General features: G+C 37.4%; 1 protein-coding gene across 6 annotated transcripts in view; it reads right to left on the reverse strand.

Moving 5' to 3' along the window:
• Positions 1–23,715, reverse strand: part of MAP3K7 (mitogen-activated protein kinase kinase kinase 7) — a 66,299-nt gene that overhangs the window by 24,868 nt on the left and 17,716 nt on the right. For 2 of the 6 annotated variants that reach the window (XM_048844997.2, XM_048844994.2), the window contains exons 3-12: positions 22,550–22,615; positions 21,643–21,688; positions 20,918–21,056; positions 19,881–20,005; positions 16,364–16,492; positions 14,968–15,098; positions 13,592–13,673; positions 12,033–12,184; positions 6,491–6,650; positions 2,406–2,486 (exon numbers count right to left, since the gene is read on the reverse strand). In XM_048844997.2, the coding sequence (XP_048700954.1) occupies positions 2,406–2,486; positions 6,491–6,650; positions 12,033–12,184; positions 13,592–13,673; positions 14,968–15,098; positions 16,364–16,492; positions 19,881–20,005; positions 20,918–21,056; positions 21,643–21,688; positions 22,550–22,615 (1,111 nt within the window). Of the gene's footprint in view, positions 1–2,405; positions 2,487–6,490; positions 6,651–12,032; positions 12,185–13,591; positions 13,674–14,967; positions 15,099–16,363; positions 16,493–19,880; positions 20,006–20,917; positions 21,077–21,642; positions 21,689–22,111; positions 22,212–22,549; positions 22,622–23,715 lie in introns of those variants that run through there. The other 4 variants (XM_048844998.2, XM_048844999.2, XM_048845000.2 and 1 more) reach the window with 3 other exon arrangements.

Below are 23,715 nucleotides of genomic sequence, written 5' to 3' on the forward strand. Positions count from 1 at the left end.
AGTCCATGAATGGGAGGCCTCCAAGGAAAACACAAATATAAGAAATGGTGATTCAGGAGGTAGCTTTTGTACTAAGCCAGTACTCTCCCAGTTCCTTAGGGAGCACCTTTGTAATCTTTTGGATAAGATGCAAAATGAAGTTCTTAATCACTTGTGTGGCCATTTGAAATCCTATAACACTTGTAGAGGAGCAGGGGTCTTATCCCTATTTTAGTTCGGGCAAAATACATTTGGTCTACATCAAATTCCTCTGAAAGGTTTATTTAAATAGGGTAGTCTTCACTTTGTCCCAAAGCATAGTAAAGTTTTGCTGTTATCTACCCTGGACAAGGCTGTATTTCAGAGGAAGAGATCGGTATATCTAGTTTGCAAAGCTCTTTGGATAAAAAGTTATGATTATATGTAGAATACACAAAATGTCAGTTTCTTATTAATGATCTCAGTAAATATCTCAACACTGGGGGAAGTCTGAAACAAAATTGATATTTTTGTTATAAGGTGAAGTTAAATGAGAGGGAAGGCTTTCTGGAAAGGGAAAGTGATGGGTAAAAATAATAAAAGCATGCTGGGGCTGCCATCTTGAGGGCTTTAGAGGAAAACCTGGCTGCATTGTAACAGTTGCAACCCAATATACTGCTTATAGATGACAACACTGAGTCTGAGCTAGAGCTGGGAAAAAATTTCAGTGACTAGTTTATTTGCTGATAAATGCAGTTTTGGGTGACCTGAAACTAAATTTTTGTTGAGTTTGTCAAAAAAATTTTTTTTGATTAAAACAAAAATTTGAAAATGTTCTGTTCGGTAATATTGAAACTAAATGGTTTGTTTCAACATTATCCTAACATTTTTGGGCTGGTGTCACAGAACTGCCAGAGACGGTGGTCTCAGCAAATTACCCCTCTGCCTGCTGTGGAGAAGGAATCTGAACCTGGATCTCCCACATTGCAAGAGAGGTGCCCTGAACACTAGGAAATGGAATATCCTGATGTGGGTTCTCAGTCTATTTTGCTGAAGCTGTTCTATGATACATAAAGAAAAAAAACCAGTCATTGGAGCAGGGACTTGAACTTGCACCTCCCACATCCCAGGTAAATGCTCTAACCACTGAGCGGTAGAGCCATTCTTGGTCTCTGGCCCAATGACTATTCATCGTCATTCATAGTCATTGTCTGGCTATACCGAAAGAAGGACAGGAAATATATGACATGGGTTTAATCAGGCCACAACTTTAATATTAGATGTCTAGGACTACCCGGCGGATAAAAAAAAGTGTACAGTGCAGGTAACCCTGTGTTTATGCTGTAATTACCCAGGGGGCTTTTACCAGCTCCCCCTCTTTTTCCATCCAGATCCCTCCAGCAAATCCATTGCTGGGACCTTATCACCCTCCTCCCCTCGTAGGAGGGTTAAGGCAGGCTATAAGAATGGGAGTCAGCAACTGCCCCTTGTTCGTTCCTTTAACAAATGCCTCTTTTAAGTCCTTTTCCAAGCCATTTCTCTGGTCACTGTATACCGATCCTATGGAGTACCTGCACTGGACATCCACCCTACACTTAAGGAGTTGTGAGATACAGCCTACCGACCTTCACTCTATGCATGAACAGAGCCCTTCCTGAACTCGCTGTCGGGAAGGCGGGGGGGGGGGGGGGGAAATCCTTCCCAACCCCGGGGTGGCTAACGTAATACCCACAGCAGGTCTTGACCAAACATGGAATTTTACCAACTAAAGTAGAGAGAGGGAGGGAGGGTCCTGCCTCAGCCGCTCCATGTAAAAGGGAGGCTTCAGGCACCGAGCTGCTCCTTGTAAACCTTGCATTCCCAGGGGATGAGTCAGTGACTACGCTGACCCTTTTGCAGCAGTTTTCATCCCCTCCAGCCATAAAGCACTGTTCCCTTCATTTGGCCAGCCAGCCAAAAATACACCCCCCCTGCTTAAAAGTGCAGTGTGGTCATTCATGAGGACAGTGAATAGCTATTGGGCCAGAGTGTGAGAATGATTCTACAATGTGGTGGGTAGGCACTCACCTAGGATGTGGGAGACAAGTTCAAATCCCTGCTTCAATGACTATACATATATATGTACATGTATATATAAAATACTGCACATACAGGATTTCTCTGCAATTTTGCTTCATATGTGAGATAGTTTTTAGTACCAAGAGATCGGTCCAGCCAAGGGCTCAGTCCTATCTATGAGGCACAAGGCAAAGAGGACTGCACACTGGCAAGCTTTTTTTTTTCCCCTCCTCTTTTCTTAAAAAAAGAAGGACATCATGAAAAATCTTACTGGATGGTCTCCATCTGCACCCTATATGAATTGGAGCAAAAAGTATTTTTTTATTTTAATAATGTGATCATTATTCCAGCATCTTAGTCAATAGAGCCGTTCACATGGTCTGTGATACCTGGTATGATGACTGAAGGGACATCCAGAATGTTGCCAAATGAAGCAGTTTTACGATGGCCCCGTTTAGGCTTGGAATAGGCTGAAAAAATACACATACACAATACACATGCAAACAGCTACAATGGTAACACAACAAATTATTAAATACCTAACACTGCAATTCTCATATACTGTTAAACTAAAGTACATGCAAAACATGTCACACACAACAAACTGCATAGCTTTCTATTCATGCTTAAAAATAGTAAAGAAATTGTTAAAAGCAAAACAGAACTGGCAGTCAATACAACATAATTAGCTGTAGTTAGCAACACAAAACTCAAAACAGACAAAGCAGCATGGCAATGAGGAAGGGAAAAGTGCAACCATCAGAATGGAAGACAAATATTGACTTCTTCCAGATCACCTGCATATTACTAATAAATGTATTTCCTTAATTGTTTTAAGTTATAGAATACTTCCTCCATAGTTTTATTCTAGTCTCAGGCTAAAATTGTTTATAAATAAGTTTACATTTTCATGTTGGATGCTTTCATTTTCTTTAATTGACATCTCCTGTAAAGTGAAATCAAATCAATGTCTAAGATAAGCTCACTTTAATATGAGAAAATTTGAAGAATTGCTTCAAGCGTTGGTAAGGTGCCCTCTGACTAAATGTTTGCTGTTTTGTAAAAATGGCAATTTGCATACCAATCTAAATACTTTAGAATTAAGCATCCCATTCATGGAACTATTGAAAACAAAACCCCAAAACCCCCATATTTGTTGAAGTGGAATTTGTATCTATTCTAATCACATCAAACATCATAAAACATACTTACAAATGTTAATTTTGCCACAGGTAGTAAGAGGAAGCGGTGGCAAAATAAAGGTCTGTAGTTTAAAAATTAAATAACTGTCCCATTTGAAATAGATTTATGAATGCAGCTCCCAAAAGAAAACTGCTCTGGCATGTTTACCTGAAAGAACTCTCAGTGACTGACATAAATGTGCACTGCCTGATTTGTTTCTATGACCAGTCTAATAATAGACGGAACAAGAGGATTAGATAATTCTTAAAATAATTTTCGGTGTATTTATTCTTGACAATAGCCTTATCCTCACATAGCAACACAATTTTTTTTGTCCAGGATCATAGTATGTTGTTCTCTGTAACGTAGTTAATGAGACTAAGAAACCACCATTGTTTTTGCTATTTTCAACCTAAGTAACAAAAACTTGTTTAGACTAATGTGGCCTGATTTCTACTAGTTTGCCACTGCCTGAAATGAACTCTGTTCCCTTATACTTGTCCCATTCAAATCAACTATCTTTTGTTCGAAGAAGAAATTAAATAAAAAACAAAAACAGCCATAGCAAAATCTCCGAACAACGTACTTGGAGATAATTACTGGCAGTACTTAAAAGAATCTAGTGAAGGAAGGCAGACTGGACTGATTCCATACTCACACTGGGTGGTCAAATGAGTTTCATTTGTTCTGAACCAATGAGACTGTATTTCTTTTTGCAAATACAGGCCCAGAATATTAAAATAAATCAAAACACCACACGCTATTGTTGGGTAAGGATACAATTGCCTTGTGGTGGCTAGACCCTTGATGAATACATATCTGAACGATATAGGGGCAAAGGCTATCAAGAAGTATTTGCAGTCAACTAGCTATAAGAGTAATAAAAAAACAAAATAATCCATTCTGGATTGATACTATAATGTTCAAGTAAGATTGTAAACTCTTTAGGACAGGAACTAGGTCATCCCATGTGTATGTACAGTTCCTATCACAATATGCCTTTAGACATTACCAAAGTAAAAAACTTTTTTTTTTCTGAGTTGAATAAAAGTTTAGTCATGGTGCACAAGGGAGTCAGCACACCAAATATACCCAATATGTAAAAAAAGTAAATACACAAATTTTCAGAGTGATGGAAAAATATTGACTCAACTAGATAAAGTCTGACTAGCAGTGGTAGTTATTGTGCCTGGATTCTGTAAATCTAAGGATGTAGGTCAATAAAAAGGACCATTTAAAATTATGAAACAAGTTAACAAACAGTGAAAATGGGGACTAGAAAGCAGTTTTTGCCCACCAGGTATAACGTTTTGTTAATTTGCTTATTGGGAAAAACACACTTGCTCAGCTTTCACCATAAAATTATGCATTTAATGTTGCTAGTATCCTAAACTTCATCTTACATCAATGATCCACCATGTAAATAAAAGGAGCAGCTTTTGCAACCTGGCAAATTGTGTGTAGCTAAAATTCTTTACAAAGACATCCAGGTTCTGCTTCTCTGGGGAGAAATCAGAGGGTTATATTCATATCTGATCTTTCCAACGACATAACTAAATTATCAGTTTGCACCTATTTTCTGTCAAACCTGGTTTTTCAATTTACCGGTGGAAATAATACTGCTTTTAAATCCACCTGCTGCGTTTTAAAATATTAAAATAGTTTGAATGTAGTTTTGAATGAAATGTAATTCAAATAATAAAAATGACAATGGATGGAGAACAACACTCAGTCAGAAGCAAAGAGAAACTTGTATTAATGAAACAAGGCTCATACCAAAGAATCCCAAATTTATGTAATACAAGCAAAATGTAATTTAACCATTTTAAAGGCAATCAAAAGTAATCTTTTCTGTAATCTCAAACTACACGCATTTAAAAAAAATTCCTCTCAGACCTGAGTGCACAAATGTGAAAGGAGCTGGTCTCTTTATATCTAGACTTTGCAGGATTTGATTTAAATTCGACAGAGGTTAGCTGACACACTAAAACTGAGGAAAAAATATCCATCAGTAACAGTTGGCTTCTCCCCCACACTTTGTGCCTGCAGGAATTGATCTCACTGGCGCTACAGCAGCAGAGAGCTTGCTGCAGCCCTGCTGTCATGGGAGGGAGCAAGTGGGGTCATGACAGTAGAGCTGCAGAGGGCACCTCTGTAAGGATGTGGGGCCCATGACACTGGATCCCTGCAGGCTATGGTCCATGTGGGGCAGAGTGGAGACCCATGGCCAGGACTGCAAAGAGGAAGAGGACAAGCCCCCGGCTGGGGGGGAGGCTAACCTGCTGCTGAATGTCTGTCCTTAGGTAAAAAGAAAAGGAGTACTTGTGGCACCTTAGAAACTAACAATCCGATGAAGTGAGCTGTAGCTCACGAAAGATTATGCTCAAATAAATTGGTTAGTCTCTAAGGTGCCACAAGAACTCCTTTTCTTTTTGCAAATACAGACTAACACGGCTGCTACTCTGAAACCTGTCCTTAGGTAGGAGCCATTCAGCAGTGGGGTAGCCCTCCCTCAAGGAATCCTCCTCCTCCCCACAGTCCTGGTGAGGAGTTCTCTGCTTTGCCTGGCTAGGACCACAACTTTCCTTGCACCTTGGGCCTGCACAGACTGGGAGTCACCTGCCCTTCAGCAGTGTAGGGAGCCCTCTACAGCCCTACTGTCACAGCTACGCTCTTTCACCAGCTGGGAGTGCAAAGGGTCTCTGCTCAGCCTCACCAGGACCATAGCCTCCCCGCACATTGTGCCTGCAGAGATTGGGTGTCCCCGGCTCCACAGCAGCGCTGGGAGTCCTCTGCAGCTAGGCCCTCCTGACCTTGCTCACTCACTCAGCAGCCGGGGCCATTTCTGGGCAAGAGCTGTTCAGCAAAGGTGTGGCCTCCCCGACAGCTGCAGGGTCTTTTCTTCCTCAGAGCCCTGTCCCAGTGGAGCAGAGACCCTTGGCCAGGACCACAACCTCATCTGCACTATGTACTAGGGTGTCTTGGGCCCCTTAGCCATGCAGGGAGCCTCCTGCAACTCTGTTTTCAGCACTGCCCTAACTCTAACCCACCCTTAATTTCCTGCAACTGTAAAAATAAAGAGTAAAAAATAGAATAAAAAATAAAACAATGTACAAGAACTGTCAAAATTACAAAAAAGTCAAATTCTGCCAAGCCTATTCATATAAATTCTTAAAATATAACAAGTTAATAATAAAGAATCCAAGCCCAGTTAAGAGTTACCTCACAGGGCTCATCTTAGTAAAAGTAGCTCCTTTCACCTTTCTCTGCCCCCTACTTTATTTATTTTTACCTGCGGTAGCAGTAATTCTTGCTTCTATTTCAGACATGTCAGCACTCATCCTCTTGCCTTCTCCTGAAACAAGGGTTGACTGTGGTCTCCCACGAACATCTGATAAGCTTTCCACACTGCTCCCGCGAGATGGAGGTAAACTCAAACGGCCAGGGTCACCCTGTTGAAACAGTGTTACATTTTCAACAGGGCTGTTAAGTGATTAAAAAAATTAATTGCATTAATTGTGCTGTTAAACAATAGAATACCTTTTAATTTAAATATTTTTAGATGTTTTCTACATTTTCAAATATACTGATTTCAATTACAATACAGAAAAAACTGTACAGTGCTCACTTTATATTACAAATATTTGCACTGTAAAAATAGTATTTTTCAATTCACCTAGTACTATAGTGCAATCTCTATCATGAAAGTTGAAATTACAAATGTAGAATTATGTACAAAAAATAAGTGCATTAAAAAAAACAAACAATGTAAAATTTTATAGCCTACAGGTCCACTCAGTTCTACTACTTGTTCAACCAATCGCTCAGACAAGTTTATTTACATAAAATGACAAAATTAGGAAGGTCAAGGCAGAAAATGAAATCAAACTAGCTAGAGACATACAGGACAGCAAGAAAATATTCTACAAGTACATTAGAAGCAGGAGGAAGACCAAGGACATGGTAGGCCCGTTACTCAATGAGGGAGGAAAAACAGAAAATGTGGAAATGGCACAGGTGCTTAATGACTTCTTTGTTTTGGTTTTCACCAACAGGTTGGTGGTGATTGCACGTCTAACGTAGTGAATGCCAGTGAAAATGAGTTAGGACCAGAAGAGGCTAAAATAGGAAAAGAGCAAGTTAAAAATTACTTAGACAAATTAGATGTCTTCAAGTCACCAGGGCCTGATGAAATGCATCCTAGAATCCTGAAGGAGCTGACTGAGGAGATATCTGAGCCATTAGCAATTATCTTTGAAAAGTCATGGAAGACGGGAGAGATTCCTGAAGACTGAAAAAAGGGCAAATATAGTGCCAATCTATAAAAAGGGAAATAAGGACAACTCAGGGAATTACAAACCAGTCAGCTTAACTTCTGTACCTGGACAGATAATGGAGCAAATATTTAAGCAATTTGCAAATATCTAGAAGATAATAAGGTGATAAAAACAAATCATGTCAAACCAACCTGATAGCTTTCTTTGACAGGGTAACAAGGCTTGTTGATGGAGGGGAAGTGGTAGATCTTGACTTTAGTAAAGCTTTTGATACTGTCTCACATGACTTTCTCAAACTAGGGAAATGTAACCTAGATGGAGCTACTAGAAGGTGGGTGCAAAACTGGTTGGAAAACCGTTCCCAGAGGGTAGTTATCAGTGATTCAGTGTTATGCTGGAAGGGTATAATGAGGGGGGAGAGAGGGGGTCCTGCAGGGGTCCGGTTCTGTTCAATATTTAGATAATGGCACACAGAGTATACTTAAAGTTTGCAGACAATACCAAACTGGGAGGAGTGCTTTGCAAGTGCTTTGGAGGATAGGATTAAATTTCAAAATGATCTGGACAAACTAGAGAAATGGTCTGAAGTAAAAAGGATGAAATTCAATAAGGACAAATGCAAAGTACTCCATTTAGGAAGGAACTATCAGTTGCACACATAGAAAATGGGAAATGACTGCCTAGGAAGGAGTACTGCGTAAAAGGGATCTGGGGGTCATAGTGGACCACAAGCTAAATATGAGTCAACAGTGTAACATTGTTGCAAAAAAAGCGAACATCATTCTGGGATGTATTAGCAGGAGTGTTGTAAGAAAGACATGAGAAGTAATTCTTCCGCTCTACTCCGCGCTGATTAGGCCTCAGCTACAATATGGTGTCCAGTTCTGGGCGCCGCATTTCAGGAAGGATGTGGACAAATTGAGAGAGTCCAGAGAAAAGCAACAAAAATGATTAAAGGTCTACAAAACAAGACCTATGAGGGAAGATTGAAAAACTTGGGTTTGTTTAGTCTGGCAAAGAGAAGACTGAGAGGGGACATGATAACAGTTTTCAAGTATGTAAAGGGTTGTTACAAGGAGGAGGAAGAAAAATTGTTTTTCTTAACCTCTGAGGATAGGACAAGAAGCAGTGGGCTTAAAGTGCAGCATGGGAGGTTTAGGTTGGACATTAGGAAAAACTTCCTGTCATTAAGCAGGGTGCAATAAATTACCTAGGGAGGTTGTGGAGTCTCCTTCATTGGAGATTTTTAAGAGCAGGTTAGACAAACACCCGTTAGGAATGGTCTAGATCTCTGCTTCTCCAGCTATCTGATGTGGGGGACCGGCAATTTTTTTTCCCCCCAATGTGTGCGCAGACCAGCAGCCGATGGCTTGCGGACCAGCACTGTTCCATGGACCAGCACTTTGAATAGCACTGGTCTAGATAATACTTTAGTCCAGACCCCTGCATTCATGGCAGGACTAAATGACCTCTCAAGGTCCCTTCCAGTTGTATGATTCTATTCTATGATTCACAGGAGATAATGGTGCCTGCTTCTTGTGTACTGAATGTGAGAACAGGCATTCATATGGCACTGCTGTAGCCGGCATTGCAAGATATTTACGTGCTAGATGCACTAAATATTCACATGTCCCTTTATGCTTCAACCGCCATACCAGAGGCGACGCGTCCATGCTGATGTTGGGTTCTGCTCGATAAAGATCCAAAGCAGTGCAGACCGGTGCATGTTCATTTTCATCATCTGAGTCAGATGCCACCAGCAGAAGGTTGATATATTTATTTTTTTTGGTGGTTCCGGTTCTATGGGTTTCCGCATCAGAGTGTTACTCTTTTAAGACTTCTGAAAGCATGCTCCACACCTCATCCCTCTCAGATTTTGGAAGGTACTTCAGATTCTTAAACCTTGGGTTAAGTGGTGTAGCTATCATTAGAAATCTCACATTGGTACCTTTTTTGCCTTTTGCAGTGAAAGTGTTCTTAAAACTAACAACATGTGCTGGGTCATCATCTGAGACTGCTATAACATGAAATATATGTCAGAATGCAGGTAAAACAGAGCAGGAGACATACAATTTTCTCCCAAGGAATTCAGTCACAAATTTAAAACAACACATTTTTTCATTAGCATGCAAGCATGTCCTCTGGAATGGTGGCTGAAGCACAAAGGGGCATCCGTATAAATGTTTAGCATATACACCACATAAATACTTTGAGATCCTGGTTACAAAAGTACCATGTGAATGCCTGTTCTCACTTTCGGGTGACATTGTTAAGAAGCAGCAGGCAGCATTATCTCCCGTAAATGTAAACAAACTTATTTGTCTTAGTGATTGACTGAAGAAGGAGGACTGAGTGGACTTGTAGGTTCTAAAAAGTTTTACATTGTTTTGTTTTGGAGTGCAGTTATGTAACAAAAAAAAATCTACATTTGTAAGTTGCACTTTCAGGATAAAGGTTACATTACAGTACTTATATGAGGTGAATTGAAAAATGCTATTTCTTCTGTTTATCATTTTTACAGTGCAAATATTTGTAATAAAAATATAAAGTGAGCACTGTCTACTTTGTATTCTGTATTTTAACTGAAAACAATATATTTGAAAATATAGAAAGCCATCCAAAATATTTAATAAATTTCAATTGGTATTCTACTGTTTAACAGTGCAATTAAAACTGTAATTAATCATGATTGATTTTTTTAAATCAAGACCAATTTTTTGAGTTTCTTGAGTTAGTTAACTGTGATTAATCGACAGCCCTAATTTTAAAACAAATGTTTCTCCAGAAGATTTAACAAGTGACTTCTGAGCTTACACCTGTATTCAGAAATCAGCAGCTAAGAATAGTGATAAGAGAAATATCCCCAGTATATTAATGTAGTAAATACTTATACCACTGGTTCTCAAACTTTTGTACTGGTGACCCCTTTCACATAGCAAGCTGCTGAGTGCGACCCCCACTAATAATTAAAAATACTTTTTTATACATTTAACACCATTACAAATGCTGGAGGCAAAGTGGGGTTTGGGGTGGAGGCTGACAGCTCGCGACCGCCCAGGTAATAACCTCGCGACCCCCTGAGGGGTCCCAACCCCCAGTTTGAGAACCCCTATACTGTGGTATTTTTAATTAAATTGTACTTTTTTAAACAAAAACTGTGTAACCAATAATTATAGTATATATAGACAGCACCATATATGTTGTGATTTTGAAAAGCACTCAACATTGACCTAACTCTGCTCTCACTAATATCTTCTGATTGAAGATTTACAGTAGAACCTCAAAGTTATGAACAGCAGAGTTACAAATTGACCAGTCGACCAGACACTTCATTTGGAACAGGAAATACACAATCAGGCAGTAGCAGACACAAACACACAAATACAGTTCTGTGTTAAACGTAAACTACTAAAAAAAGGGAAAACAGCATTTTTCTTCTGTATAATAAAGTTTTAAAGCTGTATTAACTCAATGTTCAGTTGTAAAGTTTTAAAAGACCAACTATAACATTTTGTTCAGTTACGAACATTTCAGAGTTAAAAACAACCTCCATTCCCGAGGTGTTTGTAACGCTGAGGTTCTACTGTAGCTCTATTTTTCCATCCTAACATACTGTGGACATATTTTCATTATTCAAATACATGTCTAATTTTTTTTTGACTCATACCAATCTCTTGTCATAATGCCTTCTTGTAGCAATGAGTTCCACGTCACTTACATACTGTTTATAAAGCATTTCCAGTCATCAATTTAAATTTGCTGACTGAAGCTTTCACTGAATGTGTACTATGAGAAAAGATAACTAGGTGCTCCCGGATTTATCTTCTCAGTATCATTTCTGATTTGGCATACCTCTTTCATGTCCCCTTATTCCTCTCCTCCCTGAACTAAGAGATCCCATGCTTCCATGATTAGCTATGTAATAGGATGTATTTTGTTCTCTCCACCAAAGGAACAGTCTCCTTTTGCTCTTAATTTCACCCTGACTTTCTCATCTTCTCTCTTTTTCTGCTCCCCTGCACTTGCTGCTTTCTGCCTGCTGCTTCCCCGCTACCATAGTCATGCTAGCTAACTGGCTGGCTGGCACTGTACTCTACTCTCCCACTGCCCGCACTCATATACCTCCCTTGAGGAATCTCTTGGCTCTTCTCTCAGTGGTGGCCAAAGACCCTGAAGGGGACAACTGTTTACATTCCTCTCTTCCCCCTTTGCACCCCTAGGTTCTATGGAGACAACTAGATGTGCTCCTTATTTCTATCTGCTTTTACAGATAGCCTCACCACTGATAAGAATTTTTTTGTAAAAAGCTGTAAATGGGAGTCAGCATCATATGTTCTCCATGGACCATCAGTAAGTACAGAGTGGACCACAGATTTAGAGATGCTGATGTACTACATTATCCTTAGCATTTCTTACTTACTGCCCTTTATTGAATAGGAAAGCTTATTAAGAAAGAAAACCTCCTGTATTTTAGAGCAGTGTGATTTTACTATAGTGATTTTATCCATCTAATGGCAATTTCTTCATTAAGGCACAAGATTTTATTCACTTGCTTACCGACTGCTTCGCTGGATTTTTCATTTGCTGTGCCAGTTTTGATTCTAAGCGTTTAATGGTATCATTGGTAGCAGTTCCTTGAAAGTCACTTGGTTCCATGTTAGCATCACTTTTGTTACTGGTGTTTGTAGAAGTCATGTCCATGAATGAGCCTATTTAAATGCCCACCCCCCCCGAAAATAAACATTTTTTGTATTTAAATCACTTCTTTGAAAACATTAAATCAAACTAAAATTCTTTAGCTACCCATTCTTCATTCCCCAATACCAACCTTATAATTTTAAAGTAAATTTTTAAAACATTTGACAAAAAAATTCAGAATATACTTCAAAAGCAAAAAAAAAACCAAAAAACAAAAAACCCAATTCAGAACAAGATGTTGAACAGCAAGTTTACCCAGATCCTAAAGACAAGCTTTAGCTATCAATCCCAAATCATTAACAAAAATCTTCGATTATGAACACGACTGGCAGTTTTGCTCATAAAATCCATTATGAATCCTACGTATAATGAAAATATATTTGTAGGATAAACAAATTAAAACATTGCTTTACAAATTGCAAGTAATAGATTTAAGACTATTTTCTTAAGTATGTTTTAAATTTATGTGCTAAACATGTTTCATGTAGTCTGGCTAAAGAAGACCATCAAGTATATGACAAAGTTGATGGGATTTTGCAATAAAATGTACAGGTGAATTCAAAAGTACCTTATGTCCAAAATATTCTGTGTGAGAGAAATTTAGAGTTTGGGGCAGAGGGAAGAAGGCACGTATGGACAACTGTAGTTGTTAAGTTACAAGAACCCAAGGGAATGAGGAAAATAGGGCAAAATTTCATAAAGGAAGCATTTAAATTTTTTCCTATGCAAAATGCTGTGGGTCTGAGTGATCATCAGTTTTGTGCACCAGGAAAGAATTTTTCTCTTGGGGCAAGATTGGTAGAATGTCTGGTGGGTATTTTTGCCTTCCTCATGGCACCCTGAGGGCCTTTTTTTAGGTTAATAGGAAGTAAAGAAAAGTTGCAAGTTTAATCAGTGGAATCTGTAATTTCATCAAAATCTGATGAGGGGGTCCAGTGCAGAAGAAAGAAAAGGAGTACTTGTGGCACCTTAGAGACTAACCAATTTATTTGAGCATGAGCTTTCGTGAGGCTCAAAGGACCAGCTGATAGGAGCAAACAGGAGTAAGATCTGAGAGATGGCTATTGGACCCTAATAACCCGCAGGAAGAAAGGGAGACCCTAAGTCTTTGCAGACTGAGTTATCCTTCATGTGTACCCTCATTCTCTGTTGTGGGAGGAGGGCAAGGGGATTCAGAGTTTGGCTGAACCCTAGGGATTAGGCTGAAGGAAGCAAAACTTGAATATTTGTTATGAGGCCCTTTACCACACACTGAGCCAGGCATTTAGGAAGGGGTTATTTTCCCCCCATCAAAATTTAAACTTAATAAAGCTGCAGGCTGTGCTTTATAATACATTCCTGAATCTGTTTCATTTCCCTGTTTATCCTATTTAAAAAGTGTTTTATTCCCCCCCCCCCTTATATTTACACAATCATACCTGTACTAGTGGCAGAGTTGCTTTGGCCTTCATCTGAATACTGACAAGGATACTGCAGAGGTTCATCAGCTCCAGGAAAGTACTGTGTAGAGAGTAAATTGTTATATATTAACATAATTAATGCTTTCAGAGCACATATAGCAGCTACAGAGATAGCATACACCTCAACAGATCCTGGTTCTCTGAATAAATGCAGAGGAAAAAAGGTAATTTGAGAATGCTATTTTGTTTAACTGCAGAACCATCTGCAACATCTTGCTTTTCAGTAACATTCCTTCCCCACACCTCCCAAAAACAAAGCACACAAACCTATCTTTATTAAGTGCCTTCAGACAGATATGTAATGTATTTTAAGAACAATGCAGCATAATGGAAGCCATTTACAATGGCATAAATCAGGCAACGTACAGTTTAATTCAGCATAAGGATGGAATGAATCACATTCAATTCTAGTGGATATTAGGGAGTTTTGTCAGGGAAAGTAAGGTAGCAGTTAAGAAGAAAGGATGGAGAATTGAAAGTGTCTGTGAATAAACCCTCTATGGCTTAATGGAACGAGCCATTCAAACACTGTTTTCGTTTAGCTTATTTAGACACCTGGCAGTTAGCTTACGTAGTGCTCACTACCTAAAAAACGGCTAAATTTCTGTGAACCTGATCACCAATATGACTAATACAAACAAATCTGTTGGGGTTAATAATGCAAATAAAAACTACTTTTAAACTTCCAATTATTCTTGTTCACTTGCATTCAGTGTAAAGATATTCATATTGGCAAATGTCTGAGTAATACATGTGCTACCTCTATGAAGAGCATTTTGTTTGGTTTAGCTAATGTATTTTGATTTTGATTTGTATTTCTGAGATTTAGCAAAACAAATGAATACTGTTATTCTTCAGGATCAGATTTCTGAAGGAAATGAAGTTGAAATAGCAGTGATACTGACAAAGATAGGTAACATATCCTTAGATAGATTCTATTCCTTGACATTTGCAAAGTTACCATGCTAGTGCCTATTTTTTCCTTAAAGGAGCCAATAAAGGTCCTGAAACTACAGAGCAGCTATCAACATCTCAATGCTCACAAAAATGGCAGAGAAACTAAAATAGTAAAATACTTGAGTAACTACAACTTTGTAAGGTCAAACCAGAACATCTGTAAAAAAACCTCACACATGATCCTACAGCCTGTAACTGTTTTTAGAGTCTTTTCAGCAAGTCATGTGATGTAAGCATTGAGGAAAAATCTTTAGAGACTGGAGATACAACTTAGAACAACAGATTAACACTGGGCTCATGAAAGGCATACCTTCAAAAGCCAATACTACAACATAACCCCTGTTAAAATATTTACAGATTAAAAGAAAAGGTTATACCCGCATCAAATGTGTCATTATTTTGACAATTTCTTCCATGGAAGGTCGTTGTGAAGGATCCTTAGACCAACAACGAGTCATTAAACTCTCAATAGGTTTAGGTAAATTTTTGATCAGTGGTGGCCGAGTACCTACAATTAAAATTAGACAAATCTTAATTTATATAATCAAACTATTCTTGAAAATTCTGTCATTGCCTGAATTTTTTAAACAACCTATTTTGCTATTTAAACTATAGCATTAAAGATGCATGATAACTATAGTCTGGAGAAAACCAACCTGTATTTAAAAAAAAAATAGTGTCACCAATCATTTATTCTATTTTTTCTTATTTGTTTATATTACATACAAATTAGAAAATTACATCTAGGTACGCATAAGTAAAAAGAGCTGTCTTTCAATAATGCTCTGAATGCACTATATGTCTGGTCAGTTTATGAACATATTTAAATGACAAGAGGAAAACAGAAAAAATAGTAACAGCAGCACTTTAGATAGTGTTTTCCTCACCTAGCTTCCCCTGCAGACACAGTGGAAAATTTAACAGTGCTTTACTTCTTCAAACTAATATTTATATTATTGTTGCACCTAGGAGCCTCAAGTCATGGACCAGGATCCCATTGTGCTAGGTGATGTCCAAACACAGAACAGACAGATAGATCGATACAGAGAGTTGGGAAGATACAGGGAAACAATGAGACAATATTGGTCATCATGATAACCAGTGGTTTCAGTACAACAGTAGTCTAACTGTGTCAGGTTTTTTTTAATAGGTCTCTCAGAAAAGTAGAGTTTTAAGGAGCGATTTGAAGGAGGAAAATGAGTTAGTTTAGTGGATCTCTGCAGGGAATGTCTCCTAGGTAAATGGCTGGATTTTCAGAAGTGATGAGCAACAAGATTTCCCAGTAATGTAATCAAATAAGCATTTTTGAAAAACCAAGCCAGTTATTTAGCACTTTGGACACAAAATTTTGGTGTCCTGGTTTGAAAATCTTAGCTAGCATTACATTTAACTTCAATTTTGGCCATTTTATTTTTTGAGGTAGGTGATCTGGATCTCACTTATTGTTCACTCAGGATGAATGGAATACTTCATTATCACAACAAACATAAATTGATGGTTCTTCTCCTTATTAATTCATACATGCTAATTACATGTAGCACTGTCAGTAAGCACAGTCTAACAGACAAGAAAGAAAACCAAAAATGAACTGGTTCAGAAGCAAGAGTGCTTAAGTATTAATTATTAATGACAATGCAATCTACAGTGAGGTATCAAACTGCCACCTACTGAATAATGACTAATTTTGCAAAGATTAAATATTTAATAATGTTACATGTCAAATATACAATTTAACTTTAAATGCACTAAAATGAAAAATTATTTTCAACTCACCATTGTGAACTGCCCACATTATGCGGAAAGCAGGGCCACCAATCTCATCAAAAGGTTTCCTACGGGTGATCACTTCCCAAAGAATAATACCCCAACTGAATACATCACATTTTTCACTGTAATTGCTACCTGGAAAAAAATAATCAATATAATTGGTCTTTTCTACATGATATGTGCCTACAAGTTTAGAGAAATAGCTATGCATGGTTCAGTTTACCTTCAGAGTAGAATGTCTTCTTGTTTTTCACACACAGAAAACAGCAGTCGTAAGGCCGTCTGACACCAATTTTTTAAAACTTCTAATTCACCCAAAGTAAATTTGAAAAAAAAATGTATAGAAAACATTTTTTTCAAGGTTTTAAAAAACCCTTTTGCTATTATTGCCAATATGTTTACGCAAGAGCTCTCCTCTTTGCAAACTAGTTCCTTCAGCTTGGACCTGCACTGAAATTATAAAACACAATGCTTAGGACAGTCTCGTTTTGAAATATCAAATGTGATTTTATTATGATCAATCTCTCAAAATTTAGCATTATTTCATTGTCATTTTGACTACCTGTCCTCCTTTAAATCTTTCTCCTAAACTCACTTCTTCCATGATGGCCACAGTAAATCAGTCATCATTCACCATCACCTATCACTTTTATATTTAAAAACAAGACGTCCTTAAAAGAACTAGCAAGATGTGCCCAGGCCTATGCTAAGTAACCATGTGATCATCTCACTGTATCTCCATCACCCCAGTGCCTCCCCGTTTATTAGTCTCACTCATTTTGTCATGCCTAAAATTTAGTTTTAAGTTCTTTGGGGCTGGGATTGAGCCTTTCTCGGTCTCTCATGAAGCACACAGCAGATGTTGGGTGATATAAAATAATGAATAATAATAAAGCTCAGAAGGAGACAAGAGACTACAAAATGATAAATACTTTGTTAATTAAAGAAAGCCATGAACTTCTTAAATAGACATGAATGATAAACAAATTCAAGATAGAAAGTATGTAAACAACAGTCAGCACTAGGATTTATCCTTTCTGGTCAATATCTGAAACAAGAATGACATTAAGAACCTAATCAATAGTCTGTTCTATTTTCTCAGGAAGCATATGGAAAAACAATCTAATAATTTAAAGAGACACTTCTTTATGTAGGAAGACACCATGTGACATAGGATAGTGGCATATACACACCGCACTACAGCTTGCTCAACTATTTTACTTGTCGAGTTTTGAGATTATAGTACTTCCTCCCTCCTTACTTTAGGATGACATTTATTTATTTAAATTTAAATAATAAAAAGGCACAAATATAAATCTCTAGGAACCCAGACACGCATTTAATATTGCAACAAAACCCCAGCCCCATTGAAGTAATTATTTCAAAAGGAATTTTGACAGACTGCCATTTACAAAATAAAAGCTTTTTTCTACTCTTATTTTGATAAGAATACCTTCAGTGTTCTCCAAAGACCTACCAAACAGATGAGAAAATTTAGAAATTGTTGAGTTAGATGTATATAGGCCTAGGTTTTGTTCTGATTTTATTGTCGATATCTGAGGTAGTAATTAATGCATAAAATTTTAAAATTGAACCATTTATAACACTGGTTTAATAAAGCTGAATGACAATTTTATTTCAAGATATTCATTTGAAATTTTACCATTTTTGGACATAAGGTATTCAATCATTCTGTGAAATGTGTTTCAATGGTGCCAATACAAATTTGGGGAAACAAAAATATATAAAAATTGCTGTATAGAAGGCTTGCTGCAGTACTAAAAGCAGGAAATTTAGAACTGAAATTTTACATGTTCCTACTTAGTATAATTTATGGACTGGAGAGTCACTAAGAAATGGATGACTTAGCATTTGCAATGGAATTCCTTGTAACAGCAAGGCTTTTAAATGTAGCCCTTAATCCAATTTAAAATCAGGATTTCCTGTGTTTTTTTTCCCTTTTCTAAAATCAGATCTTCAACCTTTTTTTTTTTAAATAAAGGAAAAGAAACTAACTTCTAGTGGTAAATGAACGTTAAGAATAAATTATGGCCAATATCTGAAGTGAACAAGGACAGTTTCTAGTAAACTGGTATCTGTAGCACAGAAACTGACATAAAATTGCCAGTCTTAGAGAGATCAAGCACTGAATGACCATGGTGATTTAACGAGAGGCATAATCTATACTTAAAATTTAGGTTGACATACCTACATTGGTCAGGGGTGTCAAACTGATTCCAGATCAATGTAGCTTTGCTGACCTAACCCCAAGTGTAGATACAGCTATGCTGATGGAGGAATACTTCCATTGACCTAACTACCGGCAGGTGGTGCTTCTGCACCAATGGAAACACCCCTTTCCATCAGTGTAGGTTATGTCTACATTACAGGTTTATGCTGGCATAGCTATGGTGATGTCAGTATGACAGTACAGTCTCAGTAGTATAGACGTACTCTAAAATGTTCATGCTCAGAAGTCCAGAACATCTGACCAGAGCCTACTGATATTGTTGTGGAGAAGCTTTAAAGCCTGGTGGTTGTCTGTGTTTTTTTCAGGTGGCTACCCAGACCTTCTTTTTACAGTATTATCAATTTGATACCTTTCTGGAGAACTTAATTCACTATTAAGACCTCTAGGGAAAAAACAAAACACATACTCAAAAAACTCACTCTATCCATCCACAATTAAACTCTTAATGAAACTTTTACTCACTCACAGGGGGCAAAATCAGCACCAGTTAATCACTGATCTGAAAATGGTCTGATGTGCATAATGACCGAGCTATTCACCATTTAACCACATAGTAATTATACAAATCCTTGTGATTTTATTGTTTACCATCTGTGGGCTTCCCCACCATATGCCAACAAATCGCTTTTGATTCCTCTCCCCACTTAAATATTAAATACAAATTAATTTTTAAACATGAATTACATATAGGGTGAGAGGAGAAGAGGAGGTGAACTAAACTTCACGGGATAAGGAAGAGAAGGGAGATATGGGGAAAAAAGGGGATAGGCGGAGTTACAAGTTAGGGAGGGATCAAAAATGGAGGTGGCTATGCTTGTTCGACACATACATGGTGAGTTCTGAAGACCATGGAGAATCAGAATATGGGGTGGAAGGAATGACAGCATATTTCAGTGCAATCAGAATCTGGGATTATTTTGTAATCTCAGAAACAACAATATCCCACAATGGTAACACCAAACAAGATGCATAATTTACTGTTACAGTCTATTCAGTTTTGGCATTTGTGAACTTCAAGTATCAAACTTTTCCCCATGTGTGTGAATTCCTTTCCTAAAGATACTTGTACAGCAGTCTTTGTCCCTAGTTTTTAAATGTAAATTAAAGACTTCCTCCAAGTTATTTTTAATCTTTAAAATTTATTTCTGTATTTAATGCAACTTAACAGAAACAATGCATGTAAATGATGCTCTCAACTGATTTCTTATATCAAATCATTCAAAATGTCCTTAAGTAGAGGAATACATGTCAAACTGTACATTATTTTGTTACCTTCAAAAACTTCAGGTGCCATCCAAGCAGCACTTCCCTTATTGTTGGTCATGTGCGTTTGAATATCACAGGCTGTACCAAAGTCACAGATTTTTAGAACTGTCCCCCCAGCTACCAACAGCAAGCTGTCAAGAAAATCCCAGATTTTTTTTTTTTAATAGAATTCAGTAGTCTTGTTACAATAATAAAACATTACTATTTTATTCCAACAACTTTCACTTGAGGCCTTGCTTCACAGTAGTGTACAGTAACTTGGCAGTAACTTGTTCATCTAAGTATAAAAATATTCTTAAAATTTACTATAGTATGTCAGTAGGTTGTGACTTCCTAATTATGATAAACTGCTGAATTTTAATCTTTATAGCTCTATTTGAAATATGTTTAAACAGAAAACAGTTTCTTTAGGCATAATTATTTCAATCCACTAAGCACCCAATGGAGACAAAATTAGCTTTTTATATGCTGATTCATAAACATTTTATACAGGCTCTGCAGACAGAAGCCCAGTCATCATGGCTGCTATCTTGCCAGAAGGGGAATGATCAGGACTCCCATTAGAGCCAGCCAATGCTGCTTTTTCTTCAAATGGAAGGGTTGCTATTGACCATGTGGTCTCAGTGCCTATGGATGAGCATTGGGGAAGGAAGAAGGAATTGGAGCATCAAATGTAGGTTCTCCTGCAAAACAGTGCAGGTCACTAGAAGTAGACCTTAAGGCCTTTTTAATTTCCCCATTCAGGTAACCAAGTCCCTGCTAAAAACCCACTTCCATGATATGGGGCAAGAACAGGCTTTATGTCTGCACAACACGCAGTGCTGAACACACAGTTAGTGGTACACAAAACAATCAGCGTGTCTTGATTTTATAACTGAAATTTAAAACCCATAGTCTTTATTTAGATTCATTTACTTTATAGCTAATAAATAAAAGTTATCAATTAAAAGTTTTCCTCCAAATCCACTGGAAGTAACAGGATAATGAGAAACCCCAAATTGCACTTTTAAGAAAAAAAGGTTTAACACTGACTAGAAACCTACTTTGGCGGTTTCAGGTCCCTGTGAATTAGAGCCTTTGGTTTCATGCTGTGGAGGTATGCCACTCCTTGGGAACACTGTAAACACCAACTCATTGCATGTGCAGCAGTATAATAAGGCAGAGGCTCAGCACCATGCAGTACTGCAAAACAAAGGCACAAACTAAAAAGAACTTTATTGCATATTACCATGGAAACAATGGAGTTAACACACCAGTAACAAGCTGTATGACATTCAACTAGTTATTTACTCTCATCCTTTAGCGTTGCTGTTGAAATCTCTCTTTACATTGTTTAACTTTATATATCACTATTAATGGAAGTTACCTGAATAGTGATTTCCAAAGTTTTTAAAAGGGTACTTAGTTCATTAGCAAATATTTACACACACAAATTCTGCCACTTAATGGCTAGTTATAAAATAAAGTCACTAATTTACAGCTGTATCTACTGTGGCCTGTATTAAATGATCACTCAAGAAATTGACAACAAGTTGAAGGTGGTCACTTAATAAAGTCAGATTTTTACAGGGAAAAATGAAAGGAGTCAGAAAATTTAAGCCATTTATTTGATACCAAAAGATCAGATGATTAAAACATGTTTTTAAACTATGCTGGTTGTAAAATGCTCTTTAAAATAAATATTAAACCCATTTTATATTTTAAGAAAAGGTTCTCCTAACACTAACACTTTAGCTGCAGGGAGACACCATGTTTAAATGATACTCACCATTGTACAGAGAACCTCCTTCAGCATACTCCATAACAAGACACACCTTTTGGGGAGGGGACAAAAAATAGGGATGTTTTAAAGTGCAGTGTAGGGGCGGACAATAGGTTTTGTAATTTGAAAGGAAAGTTCTTTGAGAGGAACTGCAAAGTGTCCATAATTGATGCACTGATCTATCAGATGCAGAATTAAATTGATGCTGAGATCCTATTAAAGGGTAGCAAAGAGGAGAGGATGCATCACTGTATACCCCTTTAGGCTAAGGTTGCCTTCAAATTACAGTTAGAATGGATGTACTGTAAGAGTGGATTAGAAAAATCAACTAAAATTGCCAATTTTTATTAGACCTGAATAAACTATTTTAATCAATTTAATATCCCAGACCACTAATAAAATACGTCTAAGTTAGCCTACCACGTTGTGAGTTCAAGATTTCATATCTGTCCTGCTACAGTACTTGCTGCATCACCTGAGGCATTTGTAGGGTTCTCAGCTGTTGCAGGGTAAAAACAGAATCCTGACCTTGGCAGGTAAATGTAAAGGAATTGATTTCCAATCATGTGCGTCATCTGTAAATAAATCATTTTTTGTAGTGCTGATTTGGATTCAATATGGGGGCTGCACACTACATACATATATACCACACTAATTTCTTTGCAATCAAAAAAATCAGCATAGGGAGAGCAAATGAACAAGATGAAGTGTGAATAGGTTTTTAGAGGCTACACTTTGCTTCAAGTAAAAAAAATAAATATTTAGAAAAAATCAACCCATTAATAAGAAAACCAGAAACCATTTTAGAGACACAATACTAAGGTGAGTATATTGGCTGAATGTATTTCTTGCATTATTGCTTGATTATAGTGAGCTTTATCAAGGTGACAAAAACTGGAGGATTACAACTTACTGGATTCAGACAGGCTCCATATAACTTGACAATATTAGGATGGTTCACACGTGACAACTGTCGAAGCTGCAACACAAAAGTTCACCACTTTTTTTCAACCACAAAATACTTCAAGTTACCATTTGGTTTCATATACACAGTTAACAATTAAATCAACACAAACAATTATTTACATAGCATGGTTCGTTCGCGTGAAAAAGTTGATGTCTTAGATAATTAAATTAGGTTGTAAACTAGCAAATTTATGTCACATACTGTGCCTGGATTTTAAAACTGGACTATCCTCTAAAAATCTAATACTTAGGGCACTAGCCTAGAACTTGGGAGACCTGGAACCCTGGCTCTGCCACAGACTTCGCGCATGACCTTGGAAAGACAAATCAGAGTTTTCCTGTGCTTCAGGTCTCCATCTGTAAAATGGAGATAATAGCACTCCCCTGTCTCATAACAGATTATATTAGCCAGGCAGACCTATTAAACTGGGTCAGAAAATGTCATGACTGAAATCAAATTTTTAATTATGCATGTTAAGAACATAATTAAGTCTCATGCTTCAGGGCCAGAGTGTAAGCTGCTGAACAAGAAGATCATCCACTTTCCAAGTTCAGCATTGTGCAACTAGATATGACATTCTGAGGATTTTGCAATATTTCTGTAGCACTGTTTATTACTCACAGTTGGAAGCAAGGTTACCTGACTTCAGGGACAAATGGTCTGAATTACTACAGAAAATCTTATGGGCAAAATAGTTCACTTTAATGCAAAAGGGAGTAATGCCACAAAAATGAACTATAAAATAAATTCTACAAGTTAACATTTATGCCATCCAGTCACGAGAAAAAATTGCTTGTAGTAATTCACAGTAGGCATGTGTTGATACACCCACTGAAGAAATTAAGAACCATTTTTTATTTTGCAAGTTGGCAGAAAATAAACCAACTTGTGGGAAGTTTTGACTTTCACAGACTTTTGAGGGAGTTTTTAATAGTACCCTCTGAATTTCACTATCCAGTCGATAGGGCACATGACCCTATGTTCCTAGAAATTCTTTATATATAGTCTGAAGTGATATTAGAAAAAACTGAATCTACACAGTGCGAGAACTCAAAAATGTAATATCTTGAAACCAATTCAAAATAATTTGAGGATTTTCTCTTAGATTCTCT

The sequence above is a fragment of the Caretta caretta genome, chromosome 3 (genome assembly GCF_965140235.1).
Source record: "Caretta caretta isolate rCarCar2 chromosome 3, rCarCar1.hap1, whole genome shotgun sequence".
Lineage (NCBI taxonomy): Eukaryota > Metazoa > Chordata > Testudines > Cheloniidae > Caretta > Caretta caretta.